Source organism: Canis aureus, chromosome 14 (assembly GCF_053574225.1).
Source record: "Canis aureus isolate CA01 chromosome 14, VMU_Caureus_v.1.0, whole genome shotgun sequence".
Lineage (NCBI taxonomy): Eukaryota > Metazoa > Chordata > Mammalia > Carnivora > Canidae > Canis > Canis aureus.
In genome coordinates, this window is record NC_135624.1 from 41005879 (window position 1) to 41018531 (window position 12653).

Genomic DNA, 12653 nt, shown 5'->3' on the forward strand with positions numbered 1-12653 from the left:
GCCCTGACGCTTGCGCCTGCGCGCGCCGGAAACGGCCGGCCCCGCCCCCAGGCGGCCAGCGCGGACCCAGCCCTGCACCCCAGCGGGCCCCCGGCCTCCCTCCGCCTTTCAGAGGCATTGGCGGCGGCGGCGTCCGTTTATTGGGGCGGGGCGGTCACAGGCGCCGGAAGAAGAGCCGGGAGCCTCGGTCCAGCGTGCAGGCGCCGGGGATCGGCGGGCCGGCCAGCAGGCTCAGCGCAGTGCGGTCCTCGGGGGCGAGGCGGCGGCTGCACAGCTGCAGCTCCTGCACCCGCGCGGCGACCTGGTGCCACAGGCGCTGGCCCAGCGGGCCCTGGACGGCACAGCCTGCGGGCGGGGGCAGGAGCGGGCCTCAGCGGGGACCGCGGTGCGAGCGCCAGGGGGGCCACCCGGGATGCGGGCCCCCGGCGGCCGGGCAGGAGGGCCACTGGCCAGAAAGCCGCAGCCGCATCTGTGCCGCCCACGGCTGGACACAACAGGGGTGCCCGCGGGCCTCCAGGGACACGGGGCCGCCCAGGTCTGATCTCGACAGGTCAGCGCGCCCAGCAGGCTCAGGACCCAGGGAGCAGCCCCTTGTGCAGGCCTCCTGCCTGCCCGCCTTCAGGGGCGGGGTCGGGAGCAGAAGGGGGGGGCTGCTTCCCCGTGTGCACACCCACTCCTAGCCCTGGTCCCCTGGGGGGCAAAGCCTGTACTCTCCTGCTGCAGGCCTAGCTGGACGTGCCAGGTGGCCAGTTGGGGTCACCCTCAAGACAGCTTTGGGGGGTGCCCTGTCAGGTGTGGCCAGAACAGGCTGGGAAGGTGGAGCCCCAGCAGCCCCTGCAGGAAGTCGGGAAGATCTTGTGGTAGCAAGTGTTTGCCATCCTGACTTTGAGTTCCCTCCTCCTCCCAGTGGTAATTAGGAAATCCTTGTGAAAGGGCATCTGTCCCCGGACCACAGGGTCTCTGAGGGTCAGGCTGACAGGGTCAAGAGCAGAGATCCCATGTTCCCCCTGCCTCACACCCCTCCTGGTCACATCAGTCGCTGTCCCCAAGCTCACCTGACAGGCCAAGGAAGCCGAGGCCTTGGGGCCGCATCTGGAGGGCAGACAGGAGCTCCTCCAGGCCCACACGTGTAATTTCAGGGTTGGCAGACAGGTCCAGGGAAATGAGTGAAGGGCAACAAGGAAGGCATCTGAACAAGGGACGTGAAGGGATCAGCCTCCAGGGACGGAGGCCCCCAACACTAGAGAAAGCTGCCCCCAGAGAAACCACACCTCTGGGAGCCACAGGCCAGGCCCTGTAGACTGCCCCTCGCATGGCACAGTGCACGCTTCTCCAGGGCTTGCGGGGCCCTGCCAAAGGCCAGACCTGGTACGCCTGCCTGGCTTGAGTGCCCAACACTTCCAAGAGCCAGCTGAGGCTGGAGGGTCAAGAGAGGCCCTCGTATGGGCTGTTGCACACGGGGTAATGGGAGAGGCGCTCAGGAGCGTCAGGAGTGTAGGAAGGAGGCAGGGTCGGAGCTGGGAGGAGCCAGGTCCTGGGACACACTAGGGGGGAGGAGCTGCTATCCCGTCCCTGCTGACCCAGCTTCCCCAGGGTGCTGGCCTCGAGATCAGACTCCCTCAGAATGGGCAGGAGCGGCTTACCTGCTCAGGTCTTTCACGGCCTTGTCACCCAGATGGTTTGCAGACAGACTCAAGTGAGAGAGAGCACAGCCTTCCTAGACAAAGCAGAGGTCCAGGGGGCCCGGGCTGGGTGTGGCGCGGGCCCTCCCTGCCTCGTAGTAGAGGCCCCATACCCAGGTCAGGGGTGTTCCTCCTTCCTCAGGAACCAGGGGGCATTGGCCTGACCCCCACTGCACCAGAGCATAGCGATATCCCTTCAATCAAGCAGATCAAAGGGAAACACCTCCCCTTCCAGGTAGAAGTAGTCACACCTGGCAGGTACAAACCACAAGGACCAGCCCCACATGGAAGAGCCAGTGGGGAGAGCCCTGGGAAGCCTGGCAAGACCTTGGGACCTGCCTGGAGCAGGGGGGCCACCCCGGGTCCCAGGCACTTTTCCTGCTGGCCAGGGACTCAGCCTGAGGCAGGCAGCCCTACAGAAAGCTTCCCCCGTAGCCGTACTTTCTGAAGCTCCAACCCTCTTCCCTGCCAGGTTTTAGCTGTGGGATTGCAGGCTGGACGGCCCCGGGTGGCTCCTCTTTGGCACCCCCGCCCCACATACATACCTCGGTCAGGTATCTGACCACAGGCTCCACGAGGCCAGAGTCGCTCTTGCTGGCTGCCACGGAGCTAAGCTCCAGGCGCTGGAGGGTGCGGGCAGGCAGGCTCTGCAGGGCCCGGGCCAGGGCAGTGGTGCCCAGGATGTTGTAGGACAGAGACAGCGTCTTCAGGTGCGTGGCATCTGCACAGGGAATCAGAAGCCCGGTCAGCCACACACCAGCACCACCTCAGCCCCACGACCCCTCTGCGGAAGCTACTGTCCCTGAAACACTGTGAGCAGAACGGAGGTAGCTCCCACGGGGGCTCTCCCGGGCAAGGAGGGGGCAGGGCCAGGCTCCTGAGCCCATCTTCTCCCCACCGACCCTGGGCACCTGCCTCCCTGTACCTGAGACGGGCTGGGCCAGGATGTGTGCATGTGGGGTGGGGCCGGGGAATACCATCCACTGCACCACCCCAGCTTCTCCCCGGCACTCTCCCATCCCTGAGCCCCACCTTCCTGGCCCACCACGGCTGCAGAAAGCCCCCAAGAGGCCCCCCAGTCTCCACTTCTCAGTCCTGGGACCGCGGCCCATGGCTCGTCCTAGGGGAATGTCCCCGAGCCCAGGAAGGCCCAGCGCGTCCAGGTCCGGTGCCCCGGGGCTGCTCTTGCTCGAGGCTGGCTGTACCTCTGGAAGGTGCCCTTCTGAGGGCAACCGGAACCCTGGGGCCAGGAAGTGGATGTGCCCGCCAGCTCACCTTGGAAGGCGCTACCCAGGGCTGCCTGGTGGCTCAGGAGGAAGCCGGGGCCCAAGCCACAGGCCTGGAGGTGCAAGGTACTGAGTGAGGGGCAGGCCTGCAGGACAAACGCCAGGGCCTGGCCACAGCCATCCCCGAGGGGGTTCATGCTCAAGTCCAGCTCCTGCAGGTTCTGTGGAAGACACGAGCCCCTCTGGAAAACTGGTCTCCCCGGGCACTGCCAAGTGCAGCCCAACCCAAGGACAGGCTGAACGCAATGCTCTGCCGCCGCTCTGCCACTCCCCGCGCCTCTACCTGCAAGGCGGTCTGCTCCCGGAGGCCCGTGGCCAGCTGGCGTAGACCCTCAGGGCCCAGGTGGTTGGAAGAGAGGTCAAGGAGGACGAGGCCGGGCAGGGTGCCCAGGGCGGCCAGCAGCTCAGCAGCACATCCGTCTGCCAGCCGGTTCCCTGCCAGGCGCAGCTCTCGGAGCGCCGTGTGCAGCTTGAGGGCGCGCAGGAGGGGGGTGAGCTGGGTCTGGCGCAGGGCCAGGGAGCAGGCGCTGAACGAGGGGCCGGAGCCCTGGCAGCCCATGGCCTGCAGCACCTGCTGGTGCTCCTCTGCAGGGGAACGCGGTGTCAATAGAGCCACAAGCTGCTCTGCCCTGGGCGCCCTGGGGACCCAGCCAAACATGCCCGCCTCCTTGGGAGCCCTGGGACGCCCAGTGGGGTGCTGCAGAGCCCATTCCCACAGGCCTGTGGACCCACATGGGCCCCCAACCATGGCCGGTGGACGGGGTGACCCCTCTGTCCTGGTCAGGCCCTCCTCGGCAGGGCCTACCCTCCATCAGCCACCCCACGTCTCCAAGGCACAGTTCCTTGGAAAGCCACCCCGGGCCCAGCCTCCGGTGGCTCTGGTGACTCAACGCCATCCCGCTGCCAACGGGGCCCGTCTTCCCCCACCTGTCAGCACATCGTGGGCACGGGGTAGAGGACGAAAGCCCGAGGCCAGCTGTGCGGGGAGGGTGCCCACGGCGGACGTGAGGCCCCAGACCTGGGAGTGGCACAGGAGCCTGCACACCCGGGCCCCCGCCCAGCTGCTTCATGCCCTGTGGGCCCTCACCTTCCTCCAGGCTCTGGCAGGCCCTGCGGTAGCGGTCGGTCAGCGGGGGAAGATCCCACGACGTGACCTCGGCCAACACCTGAGGGGCGCCACCAGTAAGCCGCCCGAGGGGCTCCCAGGGCCGGGGCGTTCCCTGCCCTCAGCGCCCGGGCTCTTGCCGCTCACCTCCTCGTTGCTCTGCAGGACGTCAGGAATGGGGTCCTGTGGGGCCAGCAGGGCTCCCTCCTTTCGCAAGAGGAGCCTCGGCAGCAGCCCACAGGCTTGGCAGTAGCGCCGGGCGGCCTGCTCCGCAAGCCAGGCCACGGAGTGGGCCTCCTTGCTGCAGGGGGAGAGCTGCGCTGGCCAGGAGCTGACGGAGGCCCCGCGGCCCCGCCATCCCTGCTCGGGATACGCCCGGGCCCCCAGCAGCCTCACAGACGGCCGGCTCTTCCAGGCTTTTCCTGGGGCCACGGGGCCCAACCCAACCAGGCCCGGGTCCTGCCGCTGCGTGTGCAGGGCGCCGTCACCAGCCCCCAGCCGGCAGGGGGGACGCAGCCGGTCAGTGCAGGCCTTGGTGCCCATGCCACCCGATAGCACACACGAGGCTCTCCCGGGGCCCAGGGGAGCCGGGCCTGGGCATGCACGCGCTGCCTTACCTGTGTGGGACGGGAACGAGGAAGAGGCTGTCCTGCACTCGCACTCGCACCCGGATGGGAGGGGGCACAGGCGGACCCTGGGGGGCGTGAGGCGACGGGCGGACTCAGAGACTCGGTCCCCGGCCCTGACTGGCCCTCCGTCCCCACCGGTGCAGGGCACCCACCGAGGGCTGCCCTGCCGCAGGGCTGTCCCCACCAGGCCCCGAGGCCCGGGACGTGTTGGGGCTCCGCGGAGGCTCTGCCGCTGCGCCGCCCTCTCCCCGCGCCCCGATCGGTGCGTTCCAGCTCGTGAGATGGGGCAGCCGGCTCTGCCTGGTCCTGGCCCGGGGCCGTGGCCTGCCTGGGCTCCTGCTGCCTGACCCGGGGGCGCCGCGGCTGGTGCCCTGGGGGCGGGGCACGGGGCCATCCTGGTGGCTGTGGGTCAACAGCGAGTCGTCCTCCAGCCAGTCGCCTGCCAGCCAGTCCTCCTCGGGGATGAGTGCCGCCCGGTGGGGGTCGGGCTCACCCAGGCCCCGAGGGCCGACCTCCGCCGCGGTGTCCCGGCTGCTGCTGGAGCCAGGCCTCCGGGCCACCTGCTGTGCGGGGACAGAGTGCCGCGGCCGCTTCGGGGTGGGCCGGGCTGGGCCGTCCTCGCCCTCTGAGCTGCTGCTGCTGGCCAGCGTGTGCCTGCTCCTCCAAGGCCGGGCCCCCGGGGGCTCCGGGGACCCTGGGCAGGGGCTCAAGGGAGGCGAGATCTCAGGGTCAAACAGATGGCTGCGTGGAAGACCGTGGGGAGCTGTGGGGGGACAGGACCTGGCATGAGGCCCCGGCCCCGCCCGGCCACCCGTGCTCCACTGCCCCCGAGAAGCAGGGCCTGGGGCACCCTCAGGCCAGGGAGAGGGTCCCCAGGCGCAGAACAGGTCTCTCCTTGCCTTGGCCTGCCGCTGCCGCCCGGAGCAGCCTCTCCATGGCTCCAGCCTTCTCTCGGGTCTCGCTGTCCAGATCCCGGCCATACAGCTTCACCCACTGCTGCAGAGTCTCCAGTGGGCTGTGCCCCTGCGTGGCAGCCAGCTCAGCGGGGGCGCTGCCCCAACAGCCTGAGCCCCCCTGCCCCCCACACTCACCTTCGAGGTTCGGAGGGTCACAGATGCCCCCCGTCCAATGAGCAGCTCGGCCACCTCAAAGTGACCGCAGGTGAGGGCGTCGTGCAGGGGAGTGATGCCCTCACAGCCCTCGCCGCCTGGGTCGTCCACCACAGCCCCGTGGTCCAGCAGGAAGCGGACGATGTCTGAGGGCCGGGGACAGGAGCTAGCTCCCAGCCCTCGGCGGCCCCGCCCCGGTGTCCCGGCCCCCGTACTCACCCAGGTGCCCATAGTTGCAGGCCTCATGCAGGGGTGTCCAGCCACAGTAGTCCCGAGGGTTCAGAGGGTGGCCCTGTGACCAAGGATGACAAGGAGCCTAGCCCTGAGTACCCCCCGGCCCACTGCAGGGCTCTGAGGTTCCAGGAGGGCCAGGGCCTAGGTCTCAAAGGCCAGAATGAGCCCTGCGGGCCCCTCCCCAGGCCTGGCCTGACCCCGGCCGACATCCCAGCAGAGGGAGGTGGTCTGCACACCAGATGCACCGTTTTGGGGAGGCCCCTGCAGGGGCTCGTGGGGGCTAGCAGCCACGGTGCACCCTGTAGCCCCGTGCCCCATGCCACCCCCCAGGGAAGACTCTGGCCCCCAGGGCACCTAGAGAGCGCGGTGGCAGGCGCACCTGTCTCACGAGGTCCTGGACGCGAGCCAGACGGCCCTCGATGCAAGCTCTGTGCAGGAGAGTCTCCCCAACGTCATTGCGCCGGTTCCACTGTGGGCAGTTGCCCCGGGACAGGGGGCAGAGGTGTGAGGGGACCAGGCAGGCCTGGCAACCACAGGAGGGCCATGCGATGCCCCGCACCATCCTCACCTTGCTCGCCCTCCGCTGGCCCAGGCAGCCCTGCAGCTCCTCATCCTCCTCTGGCTGCTGGGACAAGCCGTCAGCATCGCCCTCTGGAACAGAGCGGCGCCCACCGGTGAGCCAAGCCCCGCTGCTGCCCCGACCGCAGGGCGCCCTGACCACCAGGCCCAGGGCCTCCACCGTCCACTGCCAGCCCTGCTGGCGGCTGCCACCCTCGCGGTCCCTTTGCCCACAGGGGATGACCCACCCTATCTGCCCACCTGTCGCCTCACCCCGTGCTCGGACTCCACCCAAGACTCGTGTCCCCCTCCTGAAAGCACCTGTCAGCCTGGGTCCTGCTCCGGGAGACAGCTCATCCCAAGCCCAGGGGCCTTCACCTGCACACGCCGGCCCTCCCGTCGGCGTCTGCCTCTGGCTCGCTGGCTGCCCAACCCCACACCTCCCCTCCGCTCCTCCCTTCCACTCTCTCTGCTTCTGGCCCCCACTAGAACCTTCTCTCTCACGTGCTCCTTCTGCAGCAAGCACGCATTGAGCGGCATCACGAGTCCCTGCTCTGGCCCCAACGCTCCCGTGGGCCCCACACTGCCCACCAGTGACCCCAGCCCAACCGCCCTGTGCATGAACTCCCCGCAGCGCTTGGCCTCTCACTCAGAGGTTCTGGAAGCCACCCAAGTTCGAATCTGACCTGATTCCTCAAGGCCTCGGGGCTGGGCGCCCCCCAGCTGCCTGCCCTCTTATGCGGCCCGCCCTGCGCCCCCCCCCCTTCCATTTCTCCAGGTCTGATACTGCACCTGCTGCTCCAGGAACGTTCCAGGCACCCTCCCCCCAGCCCTCCTCCATCCACCAGCACGAGCGCCCTTCCCACAGCCCGTGAGCAGCCCCCACGGCAGCTCCCCCCGCACCAGCCCCAGCCTGGGGCCCAGCGAGAGCAAGTGCCGGGGCGGCCACGGCGCGTTCGGGCCTCACCACTCTCGGAGAGCTCCACATCGCTGGCCTCGGGAGTGTCACTGTCGCCCTCCTTCTCTTCCTCCTCATCTTCCTCCTCGTCTCCGGGCACGCTCAGCTCCTGCAGTCTGGCTGCAGTGGTGGGGGCCTCCTGGGGCTGCAGCCTCAGCTGCACGGTGTGGAGGTGCCGCAAGACCTGCCTCTGAGGAGCGGGGGATGCCGGGCTCAGGGCCACAGGGGCACTGGATGCCGAGTGGGGGAGAAGGGGGCGGGAGCGAGGACAGGAAGGCTGTGCTAGGGGATCCTGCGTGGGCAGGGGCATGGGCAGGCTTCCGTACCTGCAGCCGGGGCTGCTGGGCCTGCTGGGCACAGCCAAGAGCCTTTTGGAAGCATGGTGCCAGCAGCTCATAGGCGTCCCCGGCCTCCTCTCGGGACAGCGCGATGTTTAGCCAGGTCTTGGCCTCCTGGAGCAGGAGGAGGAAGGATGAGCTTGGGGGCCACTGCCTACCCGCTGAACAGGCCGCACCCCGGGCTCAAGCTCCCACGGTTGCCCCCATGAAGCAGAAGGATGGCGGGCCTGTCCACGCCCAACACTCCAGGGAGGCAGTCCTGAGGCAGAGCTCGGGGACCTCCTTGGAGCCCCTCTGTATCCCACACCCTGGGTGGGGCCGGGCGCCCTCCTGCTCACCTCCAGAGCGTCGCCACCACGCAGCCTCAGCTCCTGTTCGTAGTGGGACACAGCCCGGCGGTGGTCCTTCATGTCTCCCAAGGTGGTGGCCAGGGACACGTGGATGATGGCCAGCTCAGGCCCTGGCCTGCCCAGCAGCTCCGCGAAATGCAGCTGCGGAGACAGTGACAGTGAGGCCATGGCTGCCTTGTACCTTGCCGGCCGGAGGTGTCACCACCCCTCCCCCCCTCCTCGGCAGGGGACGCACACCTGCTTCTGGTAGGCCTCAGCCGCCTTGGGGAAGTCGCCCGCCTTGGAGAACAGGTCCCCCAGCTGCTCGCAGATGGCCATGGCACCCTGAGGGTCACTGCCCTCGGACTCCTGCAGCTGCCGCTGCAGCTGGACCACAGCCAGCACTGCGGGACAGGGCCTCGCGTGAAGGGTGGTGCTGCGTGCGCCTGCCTCTGTCCCTGCGCAGTGCCCTCCGGCAGGCCAGCCACCCTCTCCAGGCCCCCGCTCACCCCGCGGTAAGAGCGGGTAGTAAGAAAATGTACCACGGGGCCCACGAGGATCCGAACTAATAAAGGACAACCTAAAGCAGCACCTGGCTTGCAGAGGAGCTACACTGCCTGCCGCCTGCCGGTCCTCACAGGCCACACGCGCCGTCCACTCTCCCATCCTCCTACGTCAGACTTCCGTCTCCACTTTGCCCGTGGAGATCCTGGCGCCAGTATAAACGCCCAGCCAGGCTCCTGACCATCTCAGTCCCCCGCCCCCTGCCCCCTGCTGCCACTGAAGGCTCAGAGAAAAGTGGGGGTCTCTTTCCAACAAGGGGGTAGGGCAGGGAAAGGCTCCCCACTGATGTGGCCACCTCTCCGCCCCTTTGGGAGAACTTTAGCCCCCAGGTCCCCAGGCTCACCATATTTGAGGGTCCGGCAGACAGCTGCCTTCTGCAAAGGCTTCTGGAAGCCCAGCCTGTAGGCTTTCTTCAAGGCTCTCTTGGCAGCCAAAAAATCCCCCAGGTCTTGGAGAATCTGGGGGGCAAGGGAAGGTGAGATGGGCAGGCTCCCCAGAGTCGAGCCCCTCTGTGGCTAATTCCAGAGCTGTGAGAGCGGCACCTGTGAGACGAGCACACAGCACTCGCTCTCCATGAGCTCCTTCCTCAGGACGCGTGCACACTCTCGGGCCCCCTCCAGGCAGCGCATGGCTTGGGAGTGCTGCCCTTTGCGCCAGTGGATGGCACCCAGGTTGTAGCGGGCACGGAACAGGTCCTCATGGAGGTGGTTCTGCCTGCGGGTGGTGACAGGTGCTGAGGCCCTGGGCACTCCTGCTTGGGAAAGCACACGGGGCACCTGACGTGCGGATGTGCAGCTGCAGATGCTAAGCTAAGCCTGCTCCTTCCCCAGCCCCTGCCACAGACGTGATCTGGGCGTGCAGGGCCTCCTCTGCTCATAGGGGACAGGCAGGGACAGACAGGGGGTTCGCTCGGGGGCTCCTTCCTCTAGGGACAGAGGTCTTACTCGGCGAGGAAGATGCTCTTCCGGAAGTAGTCGTTGCATGGGGCCATCTGCTGCAGGCTTTCGAAAGTGAGGCCCAGGTTGAGGTAGAGTCGGGTCCTCATCTCATTCAGCTCTCGCTTGGCCAATGTACCTGGAAGAAGCCCCCCCCGCAACACCCACTCAGTGCCTTGCAGCCACTTGGGGTGTGCAGCCTCTCCCCAACCCCTCCTGTTTCGCACTGTGGGTGCCAGGGGTCCTGCTGTAGACAGAGCATAGGAGGACATAGGGCGGACTGCGCCCAGACCTGAGGTTGGAGGAGCATGGGCCACACATCTCCTGATGGGAAGCCTTATGGACAGGTCTCAGCCTTGCAGAGGAAGGGCCGTGCCACATGGACAGGACAGGCAGTGCAGCTACAGCCTCCTGGGCCAGGGGTCTGGAGGCAGGGGCTGGGGCAGTTAGGCCTCAGAGTGCTCACCCTGCAGCTTCTCGTCCACAATAGCCAAGCTCTTCTCAAAGGCAGCCTGCGCCTGCAGCAAGGTGTCCTCTGACTGGCAGTGGTCATAGATGTCCAGGTAGGTGCGGCCGATTGTGGCCCAGGCCCTCTGCTGCTCAGTGTGATTAGACAGAGAACAGGCCAGCTCCAAGTAGCGATGCTGGTGCTGGGGTGCAGAGGAATGGCCATTGGGAGCCAACCCCCTCCAAGCAAATCCCATATACACCCCAACTCCAGGAGGTCTCTACCTTTGCTAAAGAGAGTCCCCTAATCCCCCAAATCCCCACAGAGCGGGCCAAAGCCAGGCTGCACACGTTTCCTCTCTTCTATGCCTGTGGGATATGGTGGTGCCACACTCCAACCAGCCAACGTCAGGATGGGGGAGTTTGCTGGGTTGCTGCACCCCCCTAGCCAGGACGGGAGCAGGCTCTCTGTGGGGGGTGGGGGTGGGTGGGTGGGGTGGGGGCAACTCCCCAGCTGGCCCACAAACACAGCTCAAGTGTTTTGTCCATTAATGGTTGCTGGGCCCAGGCTCCCGGGACCCGCCATCATGTGCCCACCAAAGGACCAGGCTCCAAGCCCCTGGCACAGGGCTGTCTGAAGAGGCTGTGTGCAGGCTTGTCCTCCTCTAGCCGGAGGCCAACGCTGCAGACTGTGCTTCCCTCCGCAAAAAAGGGACTGGAAGGAAGCTGGGCCCCGGAGGGCTGTGTGGTCGGTGCCAGGGTGGGTGCTGGGGTGGACGGGAGCCCACCTTCAAGGCAGCAGAGTAATCCTCCAGCTCAGCCAGCCGCTCTCCGATCTTGCGGTGGGCCACGGCACAGCCCAGGGCGTCGTCCACGCTCTCCAGGAGCTGCAGCTCGTGCTGGTGCTCCCGCAGGGCCTCTGCGTAGCGGCCTGGGTGGGCAGGAACGGCGGGGCAGTGGGTCCGGGCCCGGCGGCGAGCGAGGCGCTGACACCGGCCCCTCCCCGGGGGTCCCTTCCGGTCCCGGGGCCACCCCCCCCCCACCTCCGGACACCCCGGACCACAGGTGGGCGAGGCGCCGAGCACGAGCACGCACCGCTGCTGGCCAGGAGCTCCCCCAGCTGGTGGCAGGCGGCGGCCTCCTCCCGCAGCTGCCCGCTCCTCTGGGCCTTGGCCTTGGCCTTGCTCAGCTCTGCAGAGACACGGAGCCGGGAGGCTGAGCCCTGGGATGTGGGGCCGGCCCCGCTCCCCGCGCGCTCCCCGCGCCCCCCGGCCCGGTCCCCCCGCCCCCGGCCCCGGCCCGCTCCCCCCGGCCCCGCTCCCCGCTCCCCCTGGCCCCGCTCCCCGCCTGCTCCCAGCCCGGAGACTCACGGCGAAGTTCGCGCTCAGCGCTCATGCTCAGGCCGCCGCTGGCCGGGATCCGGACTTCCCGCGCTCCCAGCCGCAGGCCCCGCCCCCGACTCCGCGCCCCCGCGGCGCGGAGCATCCCGGGAAGTGTAGTCCAGCGTCCCGGTGCCCCCTGGGAGCTGTAGTCCGGCTGGCGTCGGGGGAATGGCGGCGAGAGGGCGCGAGCCGCCGGGGCTGCCCGGGGCGGGGGCTCCTGGCCGAGCCGCGCGCCGCCGCTACGCACTCGCCCAGCCCCGGTGCAGGAGGACGCGGGGGCCTCTGCCGGGGTCCAGGCCGTCGAGAGCGAGCCCGAGCCCGAGCGCTAGCGGACCGTGCGGGGCAGCGGGGCGGGCACCGGCCGTGCAGCGCGGCGGCCGCGCGCGGGCCGAGGGGGACGGGGCTGCGGGACACGGCTGCGCCCGCGGAAGGCGGGTCCGACGGGCAGGGCAGGGACCGGCGGGGAGCGGCTGGCTACCGCGCCGACCCGGGCGCCCTCGTCCTGGAGCGGAAGGGCTCCGCGGGCCCCCGCTCGGTCTGGGGCTCAGAGCAGGACCCACAGGCCGCGGAAGGGAGGTCGGCTCTGCCCTGCAGGCCCAGGGCGAGGTCCCCGCGCACACCGCGGACGCCCGCTGACCCGCCGCGCCCCGCCGCCTGTCCAGGGCGCCGGGAGCCCGGGAAGCACACCCACGGGGCTGCCTTCTCGCAGAAGGAGACACAGACAAGACGTGGTTTGGAGTTTTTTTGAAACTATAGTTACATACAGAAAATATCCAAAGAGAACACAGACCACAATAGCGACATGGAAGTCATTTCCCACAGTGATAAAAACACCTCTCGCTCTACTCTTTAAAAAATTATTTTTTTATTATTTTTGTAAATGTCTCACTTGGGTGAACTGAGGGATGTAGTGCTTGTGCGGGAGTGGCCATGTCAGGGAGGGAGGGAGGGGCCAGCTTGCTCTGTGCCCCCAGGCCACCCCCACATCGCCGGGGTTGCACCCCCACTCTCCTAAGTCAGGGTGCCAAGGTGGCAGGGGTCCTGGAGACAGACCGCTGCTATTTGCTCCTTCCTAACAGCATGGGGAGGACATCCCC

At 68.0% G+C, this 12653-nt stretch overlaps 1 protein-coding gene and 1 long non-coding RNA gene across 6 annotated transcripts; one reads left to right on the plus strand and one right to left on the minus strand.

Moving 5' to 3' along the window:
- Positions 1–15: 15 nt before the first annotated feature.
- Positions 16–11625, minus strand: TONSL (tonsoku like, DNA repair protein). Of its 4 annotated transcripts, XM_077847705.1 has the most exons (26): positions 11545–11625; positions 11270–11365; positions 10963–11105; positions 10194–10377; positions 9737–9866; positions 9335–9506; positions 9136–9250; positions 8487–8632; positions 8238–8390; positions 7888–8013; positions 7571–7751; positions 6614–6696; positions 6425–6514; positions 6031–6103; positions 5794–5957; positions 5602–5725; positions 4855–5465; positions 4691–4767; positions 4221–4374; positions 4056–4134; positions 3252–3553; positions 2958–3129; positions 2228–2403; positions 1644–1717; positions 1056–1189; positions 16–345 (listed from the first exon to the last, which is right to left on the minus strand). In XM_077847705.1, the coding sequence occupies exons 1-26, from the start codon at positions 11567–11569 to the stop codon at positions 155–157; spliced, it is 3975 nt and encodes a 1324-aa protein (XP_077703831.1). In that variant the 5' UTR covers positions 11570–11625; the 3' UTR covers positions 16–154. The 4 variants fall into 4 exon arrangements, 3 of the variants coding, with proteins under 3 accessions (XP_077703831.1, XP_077703830.1, XP_077703832.1); XM_077847704.1 differs by having other exon boundaries at positions 6425–6696; XR_013352081.1 differs by lacking the exons at positions 16–345; positions 1056–1189; positions 1644–1717 and having other exon boundaries at positions 2266–2403; positions 2715–3129; positions 6425–6696.
- LOC144283511 (uncharacterized) lies at positions 48–8817 on the plus strand. 2 transcript variants are annotated; one of them, XR_013352083.1, is made up of 4 exons: positions 48–550; positions 1825–4150; positions 4239–5863; positions 6376–8817. It is a non-coding gene; the product is annotated as an uncharacterized LOC144283511 (long non-coding RNA). The 2 variants fall into 2 exon arrangements; XR_013352082.1 differs by having other exon boundaries at positions 52–550; positions 4239–8817.
- Positions 11626–12653: the final 1028 nt, after the last annotated feature.